The 21,190-nt window shown below is 45.6% G+C and overlaps 1 protein-coding gene across 1 annotated transcript in view; it reads left to right on the top strand.

Annotated features, from left to right (window-relative positions):
* The window catches only part of LOC138292727 (cytochrome P450 2D15-like), a 496,310-nt gene that overhangs the window by 109,167 nt on the left and 365,953 nt on the right, over nt 1–21,190 (top strand). Inside the window, exon 5 of the mRNA XM_069231465.1 lies at nt 16,267–16,440. Within this exon, the coding sequence (XP_069087566.1) occupies nt 16,267–16,440 (174 nt within the window). The remainder of the gene's footprint in view (nt 1–16,266; nt 16,441–21,190) is intronic.

The following is a 21,190-nucleotide window of genomic DNA, read 5'->3' as shown; positions in this document are numbered from 1 at the left end:
GATGCACTGTGTCCTATGGGCTTTTTAGGGTCTACTTATGGATGACTTCATTGTATTAATTGCATTAAAAAGAAAGTTTTAGGCCTGGGAAAAGTTTTATTTTGCCAGCTCAAAATGGCAGGTTTAAAACTACACACCTAGGAAGCAGTGGCAGGCATAGGGCATGTTTAAAAAGGCTATATGAGTGCGTGACACACTAAGGGCCATATGTACGAACACATTTTCCCATTGACACAGATTGGGAAAAACCCTTTGCTACATCTGGCCCTCAGTGCTGCAGGCCTACTAGTATTTAAACATGAGTACATGGATGACCACTTTACTAGGGATGTATAAGTAAATTAAATGTACCAATTGGGTGTCAACCAATTTGTCAATATTAAAAGTAAAGTGCACAATCACTTTAGCACAGGTCAGCAGTGATAAAGTGCACAGAGTGCTAAAAGCCAATACAAGCGGATTCAGAAACAGGAGGGCTGAAGGCAAAAAGTCTGGGGGTGACATGCAAGGAGGACCAGGTTTAACATGACCTCCATCCAAAAGCTAGGGTATACTAATCAATACCACGATGGGCTTCCCTGCTTAGAGATAGAACTTGTACAATGGTATTCCATTCCAGAAGCCTGGCTAGTTCTATGCCCCTGTGAACTTGGTTGGATCCCTCTGTCTAAACTTTTCTGGGCCACCTGATTGACCCATGGGGAATCCTTCTCCTCATCTGTTGGCCCCATTTGTGCAGCTCCGAACATGAACTTGCTCACAGATGCCTCCTAGTAGGCAGACAGTACCACCATGGCCAACAGAGTCATGTGGCCCATTTTGCCTCTTGGATCAGACTGCTGTCTCCACCCAAAGGAAAATTCTGCCCCTTGGCAACAACCAACAGAGGCCACTGACAGCCATCAGTGTCAAGGGCCAGGCCCCTGGGTCTTCTAGGGTTCTCTGACCTCTGAGTTTTCTCAGAATGGGGAGGAACAACCTCTGGTGTTAGGCACCCTTCTTCTAATCTCCTTCCCATCAGTCAAGTGGTGATAGCCTGAGGCTGGTTCTCTACCCCAGGGTCTGTACCCTGTGGCTGAACAGGAGTCTGGGGTGATTCTTTCCTCTCCCTGTCCCTGCAACTGGGCCTTTGTACTATTTCTGTGTTAGTAATACCTGTGGAAACTAGAACATTCAGTGTACCCAGAGAAGGCCACCCCTCCCGGCTCTTCCGGTGGCAACTCATTTCTCAGAATCCAGTCAATGGGCATCTGGGAACTAACTATGACCCTCCTCGGGGTCATATTCCCACTCCATTCCAGGGTTACCAGAGCCATTGGGCAGAAAAAATCCTGCCCCAGACCTGTGTCACCCTTCGCACCTATGCAGTGTACTGATCAGGGGAAACCAGCCTTTCCACTACCATGGTCTGGCTAGCACCGGTATACCTCAGAACAGAGACAGGGTTCCCATTCACTGTGACCTGATGGAAGTAATGACTTCCATCCTCAGGGATCACAAATTTATCTTCTGAGACTATGTTCCAAATAAGGGAGACTATGGGCCTGATTTAGATGTAGGAGGAGGGGTTACTCCGTTGCGACAGTGACAGATATTCAATCCTCTGAAATCTAAGTACCATTCTTTTCTATGGTATTTAGATTTCAGCGGACTGGATATCCATTACCATTGCAACGGAGTAACCCCTCTGCCTAGATCGAAATCAGGCCCTATGGTATGTTCTACCACCTGCTCCTGGTGACTGCTTACTTCTAAGACCACATTGGCAACCGCTGGTTCCACCAGTCAGTGGTTTCGTAGGACAGACAGAGGGGGTTATTCCAACTTTGGAGGAAGTGGTAATCCGTCCCAAAAGTGACGGTAAAGTGACGGATATACCACCAGCCGTATTACGAGTCCATTATATCCTATGGAACTCGTAATACGGCTGGTGGTAAATCCTCCACATTTGGGACGGATTACCACCTCCTCCAAAGTTGGAATAACCCCCAGAGTTTCCTTGCTTGTGCCCTAACTGAGTACAGTCAAAGCAGTGGGGTTGGAAATGTGGAGTTCTAGGCCACCACCCATCAGAACCTCCCCCCCTGTCTTTCAGAAGGGGCACAGGAACCCTTTATCGCCACCATACTCTGTGACTTCTCTGTGTCTCTTTAGACCTCCATATCACTGTGCTGGGGGAGCCTGAATAACCCTTCTTGGGGTTCCTCTCAGGTACCTTCATGTGGACTCTGATGCTGAGCCAGTGGTCTACCTCTTTAGAACACTCCCTGAGATCAGCTAGCTCACTATCCACTAGGTGTTGGCAGAGCTCTCTAAAACAGTTGTTGAACATGTGGTCCCTGGCAAATACATTGTACAGCTCTTGATAATCCATCACATCATTGCCTTTCACCCAACTGTACAGTGCTTTACAGAAGTAAACCATATCTTCCACCTCAGACTGCTAGGACAACTTCTGGTTGTCATTAAACTTCTTGCTATACTTCTCTGGAATAAGGCCATATTTTCTGACAAGTGTATCCTTCCTGGGTGGCCGGGAGGGGTTTTTACATCCTGTTTCCCTTTCCTAGGGCCAGCTGGACATTTCTCTCCTAGGACTGGGCCTCCAGACACAAGCCCCCAATCCTTTTCAGGGACATTGTACATCTCCGAGGCAACCTCAAAGGCTTATAACCACTTATATATGTCATCCCCACATCAAAAGTAGGCACCAAATCTTTGGGAATATGGACCCGCTTGTCTTCAGTGAACAGTTTAGGTACACTGCCACCATTGTTGCTGGTTTGGCCTGGATGTCCAGCTCTCTGAGACATAGCTCATGGGCCATTTGTCTTTCCTCCATAGCCAACTTATTTTCTTCAAGGGCCCTCAGGGCAGCAGCCACCCTTTTTACCGTCTCTGCAGCAGCCTCCTTCTTAGCTGCTTCCCTCTTTGTAGCACCCTCCTCCTTGATTGCTTCCCTATCTAGCCTGAGTTTGGCCATTTGCAATTTGAACACCCTAAAGGCACCCCTGTCCTCATGCTCCATTGGGGACAGATAGTGGAAAGAGAGGCTGCTGCTTGGCCTGGATCTGACAGCGGGGCGCTTTTCTATGGGTCATCCTCTCTCCTCTGGAGCCATGATCGGAGGACTGCCACCCTCCTCTTCCATCATCTTCTTCTGCTACTTCTCAATGACCACCTCCTCATCCTCCTCCTTTGTAGCCTGTTACTGGCGTGCTTTCCTCCAGCCCTAGAGGCCGGCTGGAACCCCTGCTCTTGGAGCTCCTGGTGGCTGGAAGTCCCCTTTCCTTGTATAATTCATTGAGCTCAGTCACAGTGTAACTCTCCTGTCCTCAAGCTCCACTTGGGGCAGATTGTGGAAAGAGAGGATGCTGCTTGGCCTGGATCTGATAGCGGGGCGCTCTTCTATGGGTCATCCTCTCTCCTCTGGAGCCATGATCAGAGGACTGCCACCCTCCTCTTCCATCATCTCCTTCTGCTACTTCTCAATGACCACCTCATCATCCTCCTCCTTTGTAGCCTGTTACTGGCATGCTTTCCTCCAGCCCTGGAGGCCGGCTGGAACCCCTGCTCTTGGAGCTCCTGGTGGCTGGAAGTCCCCTTTCCTTGCATAATTCATTGAGCTCAGTCACAGTGTAACTCTCCAGATAATTGAGCTCACAATACATCTTTGCAGGTTCGGTCACAGATGGACAAAGTCAGATGGAATAGAAGTGAAACTGGAAAAAGCAAAAGAGACCAGTCAAGGAGAATTTTAAAAACAATGAATTGGTATCAAATTATTTATAATGGGATTTTTACATTCTACAAATCACTGCAAGGCACTTCATGAACACAAGTACTGGATCCCACCACTGAGCACCAATGTCAGAAAATCGGTTGTTGGTTGAGAGGTCAAACCCTACTTAAGCAGCAGCCACAATCCTTGTCAGGATAAACCACAAGGAGTTACTAAATTAACCTGTGTTTAACCCTCTGGTAGCTTGGCACAAAAGCAGTCAGGATTAATATAGAGACAATATGTAAAGCATTTATACAGCACTCACATAGTAATAAAGTCAAAACACAACACAAGAAAAATTATTTGAAACTAAAACTAAAAAACTCCAATCCCCAGGACCAGAGATATGCAATTCCAAAGATTTAAGGTATGTATAGGGCCTAAAGCACAGAGTGCCACTCCCAGTCATCTGGTCATGCAATATCGGGTGAAAGTCACAATTTCCGAACTTGTGTGATTGAGCACAGACCAGATCCTGGGACCAGGTTAGTCATGCTGAAAATGTTACCTTATAAACTCCATCACAAAGAGTTCCATTCATTGTAGAGGAGGACACAAGAAGAAGGAAGAGCATCACAGATGGTCGCCATTGTGGCACAAAGAGCAGGCCAGGCGCCATGGACAGTCAACGCTGTAGCATGAGGAACCTCTCGGGCATCTCGGAAGGTTGTTGCTGGAACTTCGTGTGGGAGGTCACAGAGAGCTGTTGTTACTGTAGAAGTGCAGCTCTCACCTTGCTGGTCATCGTTGGCCGTTGCTGTAGCAAGAAGAGTTGGGTTCACCAGAGCTTCTCATTGGAGGTTGGCATGGGCAGCATGATTTAGGCGAGAATGGGCTACTTTGTGTCACGGTTTTCAATGGGCTTACCGTCGAAGTTGAGAAGAGTTGGGGAACGACCCCGGTTCCGGCAGGTTCTGATCTGGCCGAGGTAGGGGCGACCCCTTCCGGTAGCCACGGTGCTGTTTGACAATAGCAAGCCACTACAGTCCGTGCCCTCCAGAAGGAGTCCCAGAGGAAAAACCCCAGTAGGGTAAAAAACCTCCAACGGGAACTCCCTGAAACAAAAGGAGGACACCAAGGCGTTAGAGTTGAAGATCCGGAGTACAGGAAGACTGGAAACGAAGACAGGTCAGGAAATACTGGATTCGCAGGAAGAAACCAGTCAGAGCGTGACTACCACCAAGGAGTGTTGCAACGCAATGAACAAGCAGCTGAATTCCCCTTATTTACCTCTAGGCAGGAAGTAGGAAACAGGAAGTAGAAACACCACCATCTTGGATTGGGGAAAAGAGTATAATAGTGAATCAGGTACATGCGTCCAAACAAAGAAAAACAATGCATGCTGGGAAGAGAGGAAGTGGGCAGCATGCTGGGAAAGGAAAAGGAAGGCATAAAAACACCACCATGTGCAAGGGTTCGGCTTTTGCCTGGAGACATTGGTAAGTGGTGAGCAGATGATTAATTCATTGGTACAGGAAGACTTGATGTAAAGCGCACTAAATGCGCTATGCGTGGTCAGGCCTGAAACCCACTCGGGGTCTCAAGCCCTGCCGCGTCTGCCTTTGCGGCAGAACTTAAAGAAAGGGGGGGGGGGCGAGTGCCGCGACCCCTGACCAGGCCTCCTGAACTCCCAACGGCTTGCGCGCAAGCCGCGGCTTCTCCCGCGGGCTGTGTGCCAGCCGCGGCCTCTCCCGAGGCTCGCACACAGGCCGCGGCATGAAGGGAATGCCGTGCTGCGGCGACCCGAGCCCGCGGCCGCAGCCGCCGTAGGAGCCGCGGCGGCCGCGGCGTGACAATATGTCCCCCCCCCGAGGCCCCAGGTTTGTGAGGGAAGAGTCGAAAAAAGCGACGGACCAAAAGAGGGGCATGAACTGAAGGGGCATCCTCCCAGGAACACTCACTCATAGGGTAACCTTTCCAATGAATAAGATACTGGAGGCGCCCATGGAAAAGCCGAGAGTCAAAGATTTCCTGGACCTCATACTCGGGCACATTATCAACCAACAGAGGAGGGGGACACGAAAATTGTCTGTGAAAAGGATCAGGAAGGTAAGGTTTAAGTTGAGAGACATGGAATACAGGGTGAATCTTCCACGTCCGAGGCAGGCGAAGACGCACAGACACTGGGTTAATCTTTTTGAGAATTAGGAAGGGACCATAAAAGCGGGGTTTGAATTTGTTCTGAGTGAGTCGGAGAGGTAGGAATCTAGAGGAGAGCCAGACTTTATCCTGGACCTGATATTGAGGAGCCGCACAGCGTCTCCTATCTGCTATCCTTTTCATGCGGGACTTAGTGGCCACAAGGTTGGACTGGATAACACGTTGGATACCCCGTAGCTGTCGAACATAGGAAGAGATGGCAGGAAGATTGGAATTATCTCTCAGGGGAGTTGGAAAGGCCTTGGGATGGAAACCGTAGGAGCCATAGAAGGGAGAGACCTTCGAGGCGCTGTGTATGGAGTTGTTATAGGAGAATTCTGCAAGCAGTAAATAGGTAGCCCAATTACTCTGCGTAGCATTGCAGAAGCTACATAAATATTGTTCGAGACCTTGATTGAGTCGTTCCGTCTGTCCATTGGTTTGAGGGTGGAACCCAGATGATAAGGCCACTTTGATTCCCAATGTCTTACAGAATTGATTCCAGAATCGGGAGATATATTGAGGACCCCTATCCGATATAATGACCTGAGGTAATCCATGAAGCCGAAAGATTTCTTGTGTAAAGATTTGACCCAATTCTTTTGCCGTTGGTAACTTTCTTAAGGCCGTGAAGTGAGCCATCTTGGTGAAGGAGTCCACGGTTACCATTATTACGTGATTTCCCATTGAAGAGGGTAATGCGCACATGAAATCTGTGGAGATAGTGTGCCATGGGCCTGGGGGAACTGGTAGTGGGCGGAGTAATCCTACTGGTTTGGTACGGGGTGTCTTGGCTTGAGCACATATAGGACAAGATGATACATATTCCTCAGTATCTGTCTTGAGTGTTGGCCACCAGAAGGAGCGAAGCAGAAGTTCTTGAGTAGCTTTCATTCCTCGATGACCCGCGATAGGGGAATCATGGCACATACGTAAGGCTTCAGTCTGTACTATTTTAGTGGGTAAGAACAGGGCCTTATCATGATAATAATAGCCTTGATCTATATGCAGTTGCAGACGCAACTTATTCAGCTTTGTCTCTTCTAGACGGGCATATTCGGACTTGACTTGGTCTAAAAAAGTCTGTACTACCCCAATGATCTTGTTATCGTCAAATAGGTTCTGTACAGTAGAATCGCTGCACTCAGGGTAACGTCGGGACAAGGCATCCGCCAGGATGTTCTGAGAACCAGGGATGTAAGTGATATAGAAGTCATATTGGCTGAAAAAGAAAGCCCATCGAGCCTGCCGGCTATTTTGACACTGAAAGTTTCTTAAGCACTGTAGATTCCTGTGGTCTGTCCGGGCTTCAAAAGGTTCCTTTGAGCCCATCAAAAAGTGTCTCCATTCTGTGCAAGCGGTTTTTAAGGCGAGTAATTCACGTTCTAACACGGAATAGTTCCACTCGGAATCGGATAAAATGTGTGACAGGTAGAATACAGGGTGTTCTAAATCATCATCGTCTTGTCTTTGCAATAAGGCAGCCCCAATGGCTCTTTCTGAGGCGTCTGCGACAACAATGAATTGTTTGCTGGTGTCTGGGTGTCGTAGAATAGGGGCTTGAATAAAGGCTTTCTTTAAATCCTGAAAGGCTAACTCTGCGTCTTGTGTCCAACAAAAGCCCTTCTTTAGATGTTCTTTTTTAAGGGTTTGTGTAATGTAGCTGCTTCTCTGGGCAAAGTCTGCTATGAATTGTCGATAGAAGTTGGCTAATCCCAAAAAACACTGAGTCTCCTTGATGGAAGAAGGAGATGGCCAGTTCAATATAGCATGCACCTTGTCTGAATCCATGGCAACTCCAGTTTGGTTAATGCAATATCCCAAGTATTTTACTTCCGTCTGATCAAACTCGCACTTTTCAGGTTTGCAGAATAAATGGTGTTGTCGGAGTCTCTCTAAAACTTGGCGAACATGCGTAGAGTGTTCCTCTGGTTGAACAGAAAAGATTAAAATGTCATCAAGATACACCACCACTGTTTGTTGCAAAAGATCAGAGAAGATAGAATCCATGAACCTTTGAAAAATGGAAGGGGCATTGGTGAGTCCGAATGGCATTACTCTATATTCGAAGTGACCAAAGGGTGTTCTAAAAACAGTCTTCCACTCATCACCCTTTTTAATTCTTAGAAGATGGTAGGCTCCTCGGAGATCCAGCTTGGTGAATCTCTTTGCCCCTCTGACTGTTTCTAGGATGTCCTTTATGAGGGGTAACGGGTACCGATCTTTAATAGTGATCTTGTTTAATCCTCTGAAATCAATACAGGGACGCAAATCTTTAGATTACTTCGGCACAAAGAAAAGAGGAGCCCCTGCAGTTGAAGAAGAGGGAGCAATCAACCCCCTTTGTAGGTTCTCATCAAGGTATTCTTTAAGAATCTGCTTCTCCGGTTCTGTGAGAGAGTACATTCGCCCGAAAGGAACCACTGTATCTGGTTCTAAAGGGATGGCGCAATCGTATTCTCTATGGGGTGGCAGTTCAGGTTTTTCTGGCTTCTGGAATACATCGGCATATTCCTGATAATGCCTGGGAACTCCCTGTAGGACGTTAATAGAGCATCCCATCTTAGGGGGTGCTGCTAAGAGACTTTTTGGAGACCAATAATCCCCTGCGGGATAGCAGTGGTGTTGGCAAAAGTGAGAGGATAAGGAAATAGTTCTTGTTTCCCAGTTGATGTAAGGGTTGTGCCGTGTGAGCCATGGAATTCCCAGGATCATGACGTGGTGTGGTGATGAAATTAAATCAAACCAAAGATTTTCTTGGTGTTTCCCAAACTGTAGACAGAAGGTAGGGGTGGTATATTGTATGGGTCCTGAGGCCAAGAGTGATCCATCCACCGTGTGTACCTGTTCTGGTACTTCCTTAGGTATTTGTGCTATCTGTCGTTCTTTGGCCCAGGCTTCATCTAAATAGATGCCACTGGCTCCGCAGTCCAATAAGGCCAATGTTCTTTCTTCCCGGCCATCAGTTAAATTAAGGATAACTGGTAAAAGAAAAAGAGCAGTTCCTTCCTCCCTGGAAGAACAAATGGAAGGTATTTCACGATATCCCGTCCTCACCCTTTCACTGAGGACGGGAGTTGGCGTTTCCCAAGGGTTTGGTTGGACGAATGGGGCAGGTGCGAATTAGGTGACCAGCTGTACCACAATATAGACAAAGCCCCTTCCTTCATCTATGTTCTCTTTCACTAGCTGATAAAGGTCCTCGAGCCGTGTCAATTTGCATTGGCTCCTCCTCGGTATTCCCCTTAGGTTCAGGACGGACTTCCTCGGTCCAATGAGAGAAGGTGCGAGACGTCACTGAGTGAGATGGCAAACGACTCTTCTTTTTCTCCATTCTTCGTTCGTTCAATCGATATTCTATCGTCAGAATCTGATCCATCAATCCTTTAAGGTTCTCTATTCTAGCAGAGTGCACCAGTTCATCCTTAATGTCCTCTCTGAGACCTCTACGGAACAGTGTCACCAAGGTACGTTCCACCCAGGATGTTTCTGCTGCTAATTGTCTGAAACGGGTGATGTATTGTAATACATCTTGATTCCCTTGTTGGATTTCGCAAAGAGCTTCTTCTGCAGATGCCTCGAGTCCAGGGCGTTCAAACATCTGTTTAAAAGTAGTGATAAAGGTGGAATAATTAGATAGGCAAGGATCATTTCTTGTCACTAAAGGAGTGGCCCAAGCCAATGCTGGCCCCGATAAGGCGCTAATCAAATACCCCACCTTGGTCTTGTCTTGTACAAATTGCGAGGGGCGAAAGGCAAAATAAACCGTCAAGGCATCCAGGAATTCTTTTAATCTGTTAGGATCCCCGGAGAAACGAGGTGTAGTGGCAGCTACTGAGGGTACATCTGTGGTCCTGGATGCAAATGCTTGTCGATAGACGGTATTTTCAGTACGTAGCTGTTGGAGTTCTTGAGCCTGTTGTTGTATCGTCATAAGCAGGGTCTGGCTCGTAGGTTCCGTATTTGCCACTGGATTATCCATGGTTCCGGACTGCAACTGGATTTGTGGGCGTTGCAATCTGTCACGGTTTTCAATGGGCTTACCGTCGAAGTTGAGAAGAGTTGGGGAACGACCCCGGTTCCGGCTGGTTCTGCTCTGGCCGAGGTAGGGGCGACCCCTTCCGGTAGCCACGGTGCTGTTTGACAATAGCAAGCCACTACAGTCCGTGCCCTCCAGAAGGAGTCCCAGAGGAAAAACCCCAGTAGGGTAAAAAACCTCCAACTGGAACTCCCTGAAACAAAAGGAGGACACCAAGGCGTTAGAGTTGAAGATCCGGAGTACAGGAAGACTGGAAACGAAGACAGGTCAGGAAATACTGGATTCGCAGGAAGAAACCAGTCAGAGCGTGACTACCACCAAGGAGTGTTGCAACGCAATGAACAAGCAGCTGAATTCCCCTTATATACCTCTAGGCAGGAAGTAGGAAACAGGAAGTAGAAACACCACCATCTTGGATTGGGGAAAAGAGTATAATAGTGAATCAGGTACATGCGTCCAAACAAAGAAAAACAATGCATGCTGGGAAGAGAGGAAGTGGGCAGCATGCTGGGAAAGGAAAAGGCAGGCATAAAAACACCACCATGTGCAAGGGTTCGGCTTTTGCCTGGAGACATTGGTAAGTGGTGAGCAGATGATTAATTCATTGGTACAGGAAGACTTGATGTAAAGCGCACTAAATGCGCTATGCGCGGTCAGGCCTGAAACCCACTCGGGGTCTCAAGCCCTGCCGCGTCTGCCTTTGCGGCAGAACTTAAAGAAAGGGGTGCGGCGAGTGCCGCGACCCCTGACCAGGCCTCCTGAACTCCCCGCGGCTTGCGCGCAAGCCGCGGCTTCTCCCGCGGGCTGTGTGCCAGCCGCGGCCTCTCCCGAGGCTCGCACACAGGCCGCGGCATGAAGGGAATGCCGCGCTGCGGCGACCTGAGCGCGCGGCCGCGGCCGCCGTAGGAGCCGCGGCGGCCGCGGCGTGACACTTTGTGGTTATGAAGACAAACTTCAGGATTTCTCCTTTTCTTCCAGGGGAACTCGACTGTTGCTCCACAAGGGGTCAGGGCCTGGGAGGCACCTCTTGGGGATCAGCAATACACTCCAGAATAAACCAGCAGGGCTGAGGCAGTTTCACTTTCAGGTCCAGGCAGGTCCAGTGCAGCAGGTAAGGTGGGTATTTGGAGGGAGCCCTTTGTAGCATGTTGTGTCCCTGTAGCTCAGAACAGAAGACTGGTTAACTAGCCCTTGGAGTCATTCAGGTAGCCTGGGATGAAGGGCGGAGGTCCAGGCTTCCCTCTCAGATGGTAGGGCAAGCTTCCAGCAGCAGGGCAGTCCTCTGGCAGCAGGGCAGTCCTTCAGTAGAGTCCACAAGTCCAGGGGTGTACTGAAGAGTGGGTCTGAGGGTCCACTTTTATACCTGGTGCAAACTTTGAAGTGAAAGAAGCTTCTGGAGCCTTTCCCCTACAAAAGGTTCTGGAATTTCCTGTCTTTCTGCTCTTGCCCCAGTCTGTCTGTAGGCAGAATAGGCTAATGTGAAGACCTTTGTGTGTGAGCTGAAGCAGAGTCTTTGAAGTGCAAGTGTGACAGGTGACACTCCATCCCCCCACCCATCATCGTCATGTCAGTATGATCCTTCCTGGCAGCACCCAGATCATCTATTTTGTGGCTGTCTGGGAGGAATATACAAAGCCCAACTGCCAACTACTCCTAATCATGTGACCCAGGAACAGGCTTCAGGCACCAAATGGTTAGGGAAAGAAAATACTCACTTTCTAAAAGTGGCATTTTCAGAATTGTGGCTTAAAATCCAACATTCTCATTAAAGACAGTTTTAAACTACAAATTCCTCAGACACCAAATATAAGATTCCCATCTCCTCCCAAACAAAAGTTATCACTAATAAAATGCAATATGTTTGTCCAATGTTATGCTATCGTAGAGATAGGCCTTGCAATACCAAGACATGTAAAACTTAAACGTACATGTCCAACTTTTTAAATACAGCACACCATGCCCTGTGGGTTGTTTAGGGCCTACCTTAGTTATTTATTTATCTATTATGTAGTTTTATATAGAACACTGAAGGCCCAAGAGCATTACAACACTTTACATTAAAAACTGTTAAAATGATTAGGAATTACATGCAGTGCATTACAGGCACAAGAATTTAATTTAAAATTGAAATAGAAAATATCTGCTGGTGGCTTACGTGTAATAAAATGGGTGATTTTGGTATGGCAAAAGATTTATTTTGCATGGGCAAAATTGCTCTTTAAAACTGTACACACAGGCTGAAATGGCAGGCCTGGGACATGTTTACCTAAGTGGGTGGCACAATAAGTGCTGCAGACCCATTAGAAGCATTTAATTTACAGGCATGGATACATGTAGCACCACTTTACTAGGGACCTAGAAGTAAATTAAGGCCCATATTTATACTTTTTGACGCACAACTGCGCCAACGCAGTTGTGCATCAAAAATTTTACCGCCGGCTAACGCCATTCCAACGCACCATGCGAGTGCCTTATTAATGAAATGACGTTAGCCTGCGCTGCGGACTGGTGTGCATTAAAAAAAATTACTCACACCAGGCAGCGCCGGCGTATGGGAAAATGGGGGTTGTGCGTCAAAAAATAGTGCAAGTCAGGTCTGAGGCAAAATTCAGGCCTCAAACCGGATTTGCGCCATTTTGTTTTACGCCCAACCTCCATTGACATGACTCCTGTCTTAGTAAAGACAGGAGTCATGCCCTCTTGCCCAATGGCCATGCCCAGGGGCTTATGTCCCCTGGGCATGGTCATTGGGCATAGTGGCATGTAGGGGGGCCCAAATCAGGCCCCCCTATGCCACAAAACAAATCCGAAAAAAATACTTACCCGAACTTACCTTTACTTCCCTGGGATGGGTCCCTCCATCCTTGTGTGTCCTCCTGGGGTGGGCAAGGGTGGCAGGGGGTGTCACTGGGGGCAGGGGACGGGCCTCTGGGCTCCTTCCGAGCCCACAGGTCCCTTAACGCCTGCCCTGACCCAAGCGTTAAAAAACAGCGCACATCAGGCTGTGCGCCGTTTTTTAAGGCCCACCCCCTCTTGTGCGTCAAAATGACGCCAGAGTATAAATAAGGGGCACAGGCCTTAAAGTCATTTTTGGGAAGGGAACACCTACCTTGCATATAATTAACGCAAGGCTGGTTCCCCCTTCCCGCGGGGTCGGACGTCAAAGTATAAATATGGGGCAGGGTTTGCGCCGATTGTGCGTCAAAAAGTTTGATGCACATTCAGCGCAAAGAGAGTATAAATATGCCCCTAAATGTGCCAATGGGGAGTAATCCAATTTTACCATGTTTAAAGGCGAGAGTACAAGCACTTTAACACTGGTTAGGAGTGGTAAAGTGTACAGAATCCTAAAGGCCAAAACAAACAAGTTCAGAAACAGCAGGGCTGAGGCAAAAGGTTTGGGGGTGACCCTGCAAAGAGTCTCAGGTCCAACAGGTGGACTAATACAAATAATAAAAAAATCAAATAAAAAATATCAAAACTCTCCTAAGCATATTTTGCTAAACATTTAGGCCCAGATTTAAGAGAGCCGAGCACCTCCTTGCGCCACATTAGCATCATTTTGTATGACGCTAATGTGGCCCAACGAGGCCACATTTGCCGCGCCATATTTGCAAAGTGGCTCAATGTAAGCATTGCGGTACTTTGTAGCCCCTTGCGCCACATTATGCCTGCACCAGGCTTAATGAATGCAAGGGGGGGTTTCCCCTTTAGGGGTAACCGCAAAAATGGTGCAGCGGAATCTAAGCGATTCCACTGCACCATTTTCAGTGGCTATTTTTAAAGCCTGAACAGAGCAGGTGTTAGAGGGGGCATACCAATGTGTTCAGTGGGCCCCTATGTACTGTTCAGGATTAGTGCCAAGATTGTGGTGCTAATCCTGCACAGGACATCAATAGCATCAAAACTTTTGACACTATTGCCCCTACCGTGCGCCATGATGCGCCATATATTAAATACGGCCCACACATGGTTACGCTAGGAGGGCTCTAAGGGGTGCAAGAAAAGTGGTGCTGCACTGGATGCAGCACCACTTTTCTTAAATTCAGGCCTTATTTTCTAAATCACATTTTCAACAACCTCCTGTTCCAATGTGTTCTGTTGTTTTGACCACATTATTTTTTTTTTAAATCTTAACTTCCTTGTAACATCTTTTAATTCAATTTTATTTTGAGTATGTTATCTGTTTATCTTCTAGAAAAATGTTTTTTCTTATGTACCAGTATATCGTCATCAACTTTGACAACGTGCAACCCCATCCTCAAGCCTCCTAAATCCTTTCTATCATCTAACATTACTTACGGGGCAATCCATGTACCTGCCTACCAGTATGTATCCATTTACCATGCCAAATGCATATCCTTTCAGATACATATCATTTTAAGCAAACCTTCTAAACAGCATAACAACAACCACATTCTTTGGTTGTTCTGAATTGCTTACTATGCATTTTAAAATGCAAAGAAACTTTTCCACAAATTAAAAAATCTTTTAAGGAATTTACAAAAAAGTATTTCTGATAGTTAATAAAACTAACTCGTGAAACATGCATTGTTCAAATAGATATCCATGTTACATGCAAAATAAAAAAAACTTTGTCCTACTAGACTGCATTGGTAAAATTGGTTTATGATGTCATGTAAAAATGAGATTACTGTAAAGGATGAAAAGGGAATTTAGCAAAATATGTTTTAGGAAAATGGTTTTATCACATGCTACTGGCCATCCATCCATGGGGAGGATGCCACACTATTCATTAAGGGTGTTTCAGCCAGTGAGAACCACCCCAGCTCCGAGTCATTCTCAAAACTTTTTAGTGCATTTTTGGAGATACCACTGCAATCCAGTATGGTTTATCAATATATTCAGCCTTTTGCTTTTGCAACCAATCTCCTTGTAGTTGGACACAGTCTGCTAACCATCCATTATCATTTGCCATGTGGCCTTACCAGCCCAACTTCTTTCTGTTCACCACAGAGTTTATAGCCCTCCTGTCTTTACTACTAACATTGTCAACTGCCAAGGACCTCACACCATCCGCTTGCACCACATTTGTGCACAAATGTCTGTAACTTTGGGTGTAAGAGTTCACTGATTAGGTATTACAGAACTAAAGACTGTGTTTAGGCTTGGGCCTAAAGTGGCACTGAAAATAATTGCTTTTATCTTAATGTTTATTTTCCAGGTACAGAAAACAAACTAGAGATCTGTAATACTTTATGTGTTCAATTGTTTGTTGTAATATTCTACTGCAAGTGCCATGTCTGGAGCGATTTGAGGATCCCAGTGTATCAGTTTGCTTGTCTGTGACACACCCACCTCCCGTTTCTCCATGCATCCATCATGTTTCTGATTTCCTAGAGTACTTGTAATAAGGTGGCAGGATATCCCTCACGTGTAATGGAGTAACCCCTTGCCAAACTGTAAATTAGGTCCTAGGATTGGTCAATGTCAATTTCCCGCCAAAAAATAATTTTAGAACTGCTTTTGGAACCAAGCTTGCTCCAGACTGTTAGGCATTTTGAACAAACATAACATCAAAATATTTACAGAATGGATGTTCCATTGGCACAAAATGTCATTTTACTCTCCCCTTTAGTAATGAATTGGGACAGACATTTAAAGAGACTTTTTTATATTAAACTATCCTTTGTGAATTAGGACCTTGAGTGTAGCTAAATACCTTTCCTGAACTCATCTTTGTAACCTCACCCCCTCCTGGAGCAGGAGTTTGGATTGGTCCAAGTAAATTTCTTGAACCCATTTAAGTCTGTCCTAAGAAAAAATGTCTGGTGATCACATTGTGACAAAGGTGTGGCTGTTTTATCTCAAGAAAGTGAGGTCAGTTAATCTCAAGGTTGACAAGGTATTATAAAAGCGAGTCTTGAGACCATTGACAAACGTATCTCAAATGTGTGGTTAATATTCACAGTATTTTTTTTTACTGGAATTTACTAGCATATTTATCTCTCCTCAAAAGAAAAAGACTATGCCTGCCCTTTTTTTGCAACAGTTAAAAACTTCAAACTCTGTTTGAAAATTGCTCTTGTAAGAAAAGTGTATGCACTGTTTACCTTCCTCTTAAGAGAAATGTACCTTGCTTGCACAAATTTCTACTCAAAATGGGATAGGCAATGTCCTTCATTTTCCTTTTTATTTAAAGAAAAATTAACCCATTGTAGCTAAATGCCCAGTCTTTGTTGTTGATCGGTAATACCTATAGTATTTTGGGAAAAAAGTTTGCTGTGGCTGACTTTGAAGTACTCCACTTCAACTCCTTTCTTCTTATTCTTCTGTCATACAGCTAGTGAATGTGGTCCCTGCCTTGGTTCACATCCCAGGAGTGAAGCAGAAAATATTCAGAGCTCACAACAAACTGTTCGACTTCCTGCGGGGTGTTATCGCCGAGCACAAAGAGGGCTGGGACCCAAATGTGAAAAGGGACTTCATTGATGCCTTTCTGGAGAAAGTGGAGCAGGTAATAAATAAAATCAGATTATTGTGGGTTTCTAACTCAAGGATGGACCCACCTTTTCAGGGCCAGACTGGGAACCCAAAGCAGCCCTGGCAAATGTTGTCAGACCAGCCCCCATGTGGTGGATAGTGGGTGCAGCGAGCGAGCCTGACCACTACAAGCAGGGTTTTGGGGTGGTTGTCCCCCCAAGAAAATTTGGGTCAAAATGGCACATTCTTCAAAAAATGTTTCATGATATATTCAATTGTATTAACTTTTAAAACATAGTAAAAGATGACCTTACAGTGCACCAGAATTCAATAATCTTTGTTGGGGCTCTTCAGTGATTTCATCACTATAACCATCCAGCAGTGCCCCTCATCTCTCCATAGCTCCTGTCTGACATGTATTTCATTTCTTTTATAGCACTACTCATAGCAGTGAAAGGGTCCGAGCACTTCACATCGCACACATATATAGAGACAATGAATCATAGGTGTGTAAATCAGTGTATAGGAAATGTTACATAGAATAAAGTTTCCTTTGTAGGTGTATGATTCATGTTATCAATACTGGTAGGCATTTCTTAAAAGTATTTGGTCTGGAGAAGCACAGAGTCAGGATTCAGAGGGGCATATTTATACTCCGTTTGCGCCGAATTAGCGTTGTTTTTTTCTACGCAAATTCGGCGCAAAACTAACGCCATATTTATACTTTGGCGTTAGACGCGTCTAGCGCCAAAGTATGGGCAAATAGCGTCATTTTTTTGCGTGAACGCCTTCCTTGCGTTAATGAGATGCAAGGAAGGCGTTCCCGTCTAAAAAAATGACGGCGACGCAAATGCGTCGTATTTATACTCCCGGGCAAAAATCACGCCCGGGAGTGGTCGGGTCAAAAAACCCCGCATTTGCGCCACTTTTTAACGCCTGGGTCAGGGTAGGCCTTAAGGGGCCTGTGGGCTCAAAATGAGCCCACAGGTGCCCTCCCCTGCACCCAGGGACCCCCCCTGCCACCCTTGCCCACCCCAGGAGGACACCCAAGGATGGAGGGACCCATCCCAGGGACATTCAGGTAAGTTCAGGTAAGTATAATTTTTTTTTAATATTTTTTTTTTGGCATAGGGGGGCCTGATTTGTGCCCCCCTACATGCCACAATGCCCAATGACCATGCCCAGGAGACAGAAGTCCCCTGGGCATGGCCATTGGGCAAGGGGGCATGACTCCTGTCTTTACTAAGACAGGAGTCATGTAAATGGCATCTGGGCGTCGTTTAAAATGGCGCAAATCGGGTTAAGACGATTTTTTAGCGTCAACCTGACTTGCGCCATTTTTAAGACGCCCTAACGCCATTTTTCCCTACGCCGGCGCTGCCTGGTGTACGTGGTTTTTTTCCACGCACACCAGGCAGCGCCGGTCTGCTTGCGCCGGCTAACGCCATTCAATAAATACGGCGCCCGCATGGCGCTTCAGAATGGCGTTAGCCGGCACAAAATTTTTTGACGCTAAACTGCGTTAGCGCAGTTTAGCGTCAAAAAGTATAAATACGGGCCAGAATGTTACACAGTGATTAGGTTTGGGTTATGTAATAAAAATTAACTTCAAACAACCCCTTTTTAGCAAAATTAGGATAATGAAAGACTCAGAAAAAAAACATAACTTTCTATTCTGTACCTTGCAGTTTTCATGTTGCTCTTTGATGACACTTCATAGCTCACTGTGCTAGGTCCGAGCACTTAACATCGCACACATATATAGAGACAATGAATCATAGGTGTGTAAATCAGTGTATAGGAAATGTTACATAGAATAAAGTTTCCTTTGTAGGTGTATGATTCATGTTATCAATACTGGTAGGCATTTCTTAAGAGTATTTGGTCTGGAGAAGCACAGAGTCAGGATTCAGAATGTTACACAGTGATTAGGTTTGGGTTATGTAATAAAAATTAACTTCAAACAACCCCTTTTTAGCAAAATTAGGATAATGAAAGACTCCGAAAAAAAACATAACTTTCTATTCTGTACCTTGCAGTTTTCATGTTGCTCTTTGATGACACTTCATAGCTCACTGTGCTAGATTTTGATTGTGATTTATGAACTGCACAGTTACAAACGAGTCTCTATGACAAAAGCAGAAACACACTGAGCTATGCACATAAAATACTGTTCTGTGATATGCATGCTACACATCCTTTCCAGCAGGCATACAAACCATCTATGCTACCTTAGATGAGTCAATACTACCATTAGACAAAGCTCTTGATCTCTCTCCAGCAGGACCATTAATCACCAGCGTTATCTTGACACTTTTATTGTTGCCTGAAAACAACTTAATATACAAGGAGCTCTGCAGCAGGTGCTTTCAAAACTGCTGTACTGCTACAGAAATGCCCCCCTGGTAACAAAACAGGCCCCCACCCTTTCAGCCTCCCAAGGAAAAGCCTGATGCTGGGTACGGTCAGTCCGGCCTTGCACTTTTTTGTATTGTTAGAATTTTTTTGTTTAAATGTGGGCATGAATACTATCATTGTGTATGGTTCGAGACTGGCTATGCAATGTTACTAGGCCTTCCCACATAAAATAAACTCAATACATCAATTAAACTATAGCCCACATATATTAAAGTTTGTCCCGCTACTTGCTGAATCAGTTTACCTCTGTGCAGGAAGGTATGGAAATCGAAAACAGTGATTACCTTTAGAGAGATAAACATATTCCGTCAAACCTACACTCTATCTTTCTTGAAGTTTTGTGGAGAGTAGTGCAAAATGGTACTGTGTTGTGAATAAAAGTCAGATATTGAAGGGAAAAAAGCTAGTAGTTTTGCCTCTAGAATATACAGCTACACTGCTATAGGAAATCTCATTTGCCAGAGGAAATGTTCAAAAATATAAATTTATCATTTTTAGAGTCTTACATGGAAAGCAGTTCCTGTTCAAAGTCCATATTCAACAAACCTCATTTTGGACACGTGTTTTATGCCAAAGATACTGTCCTTCATCATACAGTTCCTACTCAGAAAATAGGTCTGCATATTTAGGATGGCAGAGCTTCAGAATATGGGATTCTCCTGGCTAGCTCACAACTTCTTACCTAAACCCCCAATCCTACTGGGGTGGAAGGTGATTATGGCAACCTAATCATGATACTGTGACACCCCCGGGAAGTCGTGGAAACAGATTTTACCCTTTCATTATATTACTGATGCATGCCAAGGAGAGATACAAAAAGATGTGAGATAAGTTTTCAATACATTTACTAGAACAATCGCAATCTGGCATATAGAGAGAGAGCTGTGATAATAAGGCAAAAAAAAACAAAGCAAAGTAATCAGTATTACAAACATGATTAAGAAGGTAAACAATCCAACCATGGTGTGTATTCTAGACATTCTAGAAGTTCTAGAAGTTTCTACCTAACCCTAAGTCCACGCTGATGGCATAGCCCGTGAACCCTTCTGCATGGCCCAATCTAAGGGATTAGCACCAACCTCATACCTGAAAACAGTGTCAGGGGTTGGCCTTTGGTGTAGCTGGCAATCCTCTCAGGAGGCTGGTAGATTAGCGCCAGCAAGCTGCATGTCGCATAGCATGTGTCCCAGGATGGTTGTGGTCGGAATGCCCTTCTGCCCCTTCAGGGTCAGTGCACTGTCTATATGACAAAGCATACTGTGACAGAAGTATAGTCCTGAAGCAATGCTGTGCCTAGGCATTAGAGGCTGTCTCCTGTATGGGCAACACAAACTAGCATATTGTATACAGTGTTCTTAGCCTTGGACAGAAAGTCCTGACTACTTGTCATGCAAAGACTAACTCAAAAAAGAAGCTTGTTCCTTGTATTCCTAGAATAAAAGCACACTGATAAAAATATTTAAAAGTCATTGCTAAAAGCAGGCTTACTAAAATTAATAAAATGTGAAATGTAAAATGAAGCTGAAACGGGTGACCAACTCAGGTCCAAGAATTTCTCACAATACTCTCCCCTTGCCAGATGAGGAAGACAGACTCTAAAAGAAAGCCCATCTGAAATACTAAAAGCAATAAAATGTTCACATCAACCAGCAGAGCAAACAATTAAAATGAGCCAATTAAAACATTCAATTTGCTTAAAGCAAAGGCCGAATTTAAATGTCAAAGGAGGAAGCCATTAAGTCACCCAACACATCAGTGGAAAGGGAATCCAAGGGGGATCCCGCATCAGCAGACAACCTAATCACCAAAGCCTCGATGAGTACATACATCAAAGGAACAGACATGATCCAGAGCCCCAGCCTCCGCCAAGGAGCTATCGTCCTGCGCAATGCCCACAGTTGTTGAGACTGATGAAAACATTCTTGGAACCGTGGTATCCATATCCATATAGGATGGCTCATAAAAAGCATCTTGAAACAACCGTAGTCATATAGGACAACTCCAGAAATTAACCCTCAACATGAACATTACAAGATCCATGTCCGCCACACCTATCAGAACCTACAGATTTCAGCTGTTTAGTACCCCAAAGATCCTCATTGAGCCCCATGCTGTTCAACATCTACATGACCCCGCTCGCCCCTATCATCAGGAGCTACGGTATGAACATCATCTCCTACGCTGATAACACCCAGTTGATCATCTCCCTGACCGAGAACCCCTCAACAGCCAAGAAGAATTTCAGAGACTGGATGGAAGCAGTCACCATCTGGATGGAAAAGAGCTGCCTCAAGCTGAATTCTAACAAGACCAGGATCCTCATCCTGGGACACTCCTCCTCAGCCTGGGACAACTCCTGGTGGCCC

This window comes from Pleurodeles waltl, chromosome 4_2 (assembly GCF_031143425.1).
Source record: "Pleurodeles waltl isolate 20211129_DDA chromosome 4_2, aPleWal1.hap1.20221129, whole genome shotgun sequence".
Classification (NCBI taxonomy): domain Eukaryota; kingdom Metazoa; phylum Chordata; class Amphibia; order Caudata; family Salamandridae; genus Pleurodeles; species Pleurodeles waltl.
This window is presented reverse-complemented; position numbering and strand designations above follow the sequence as displayed.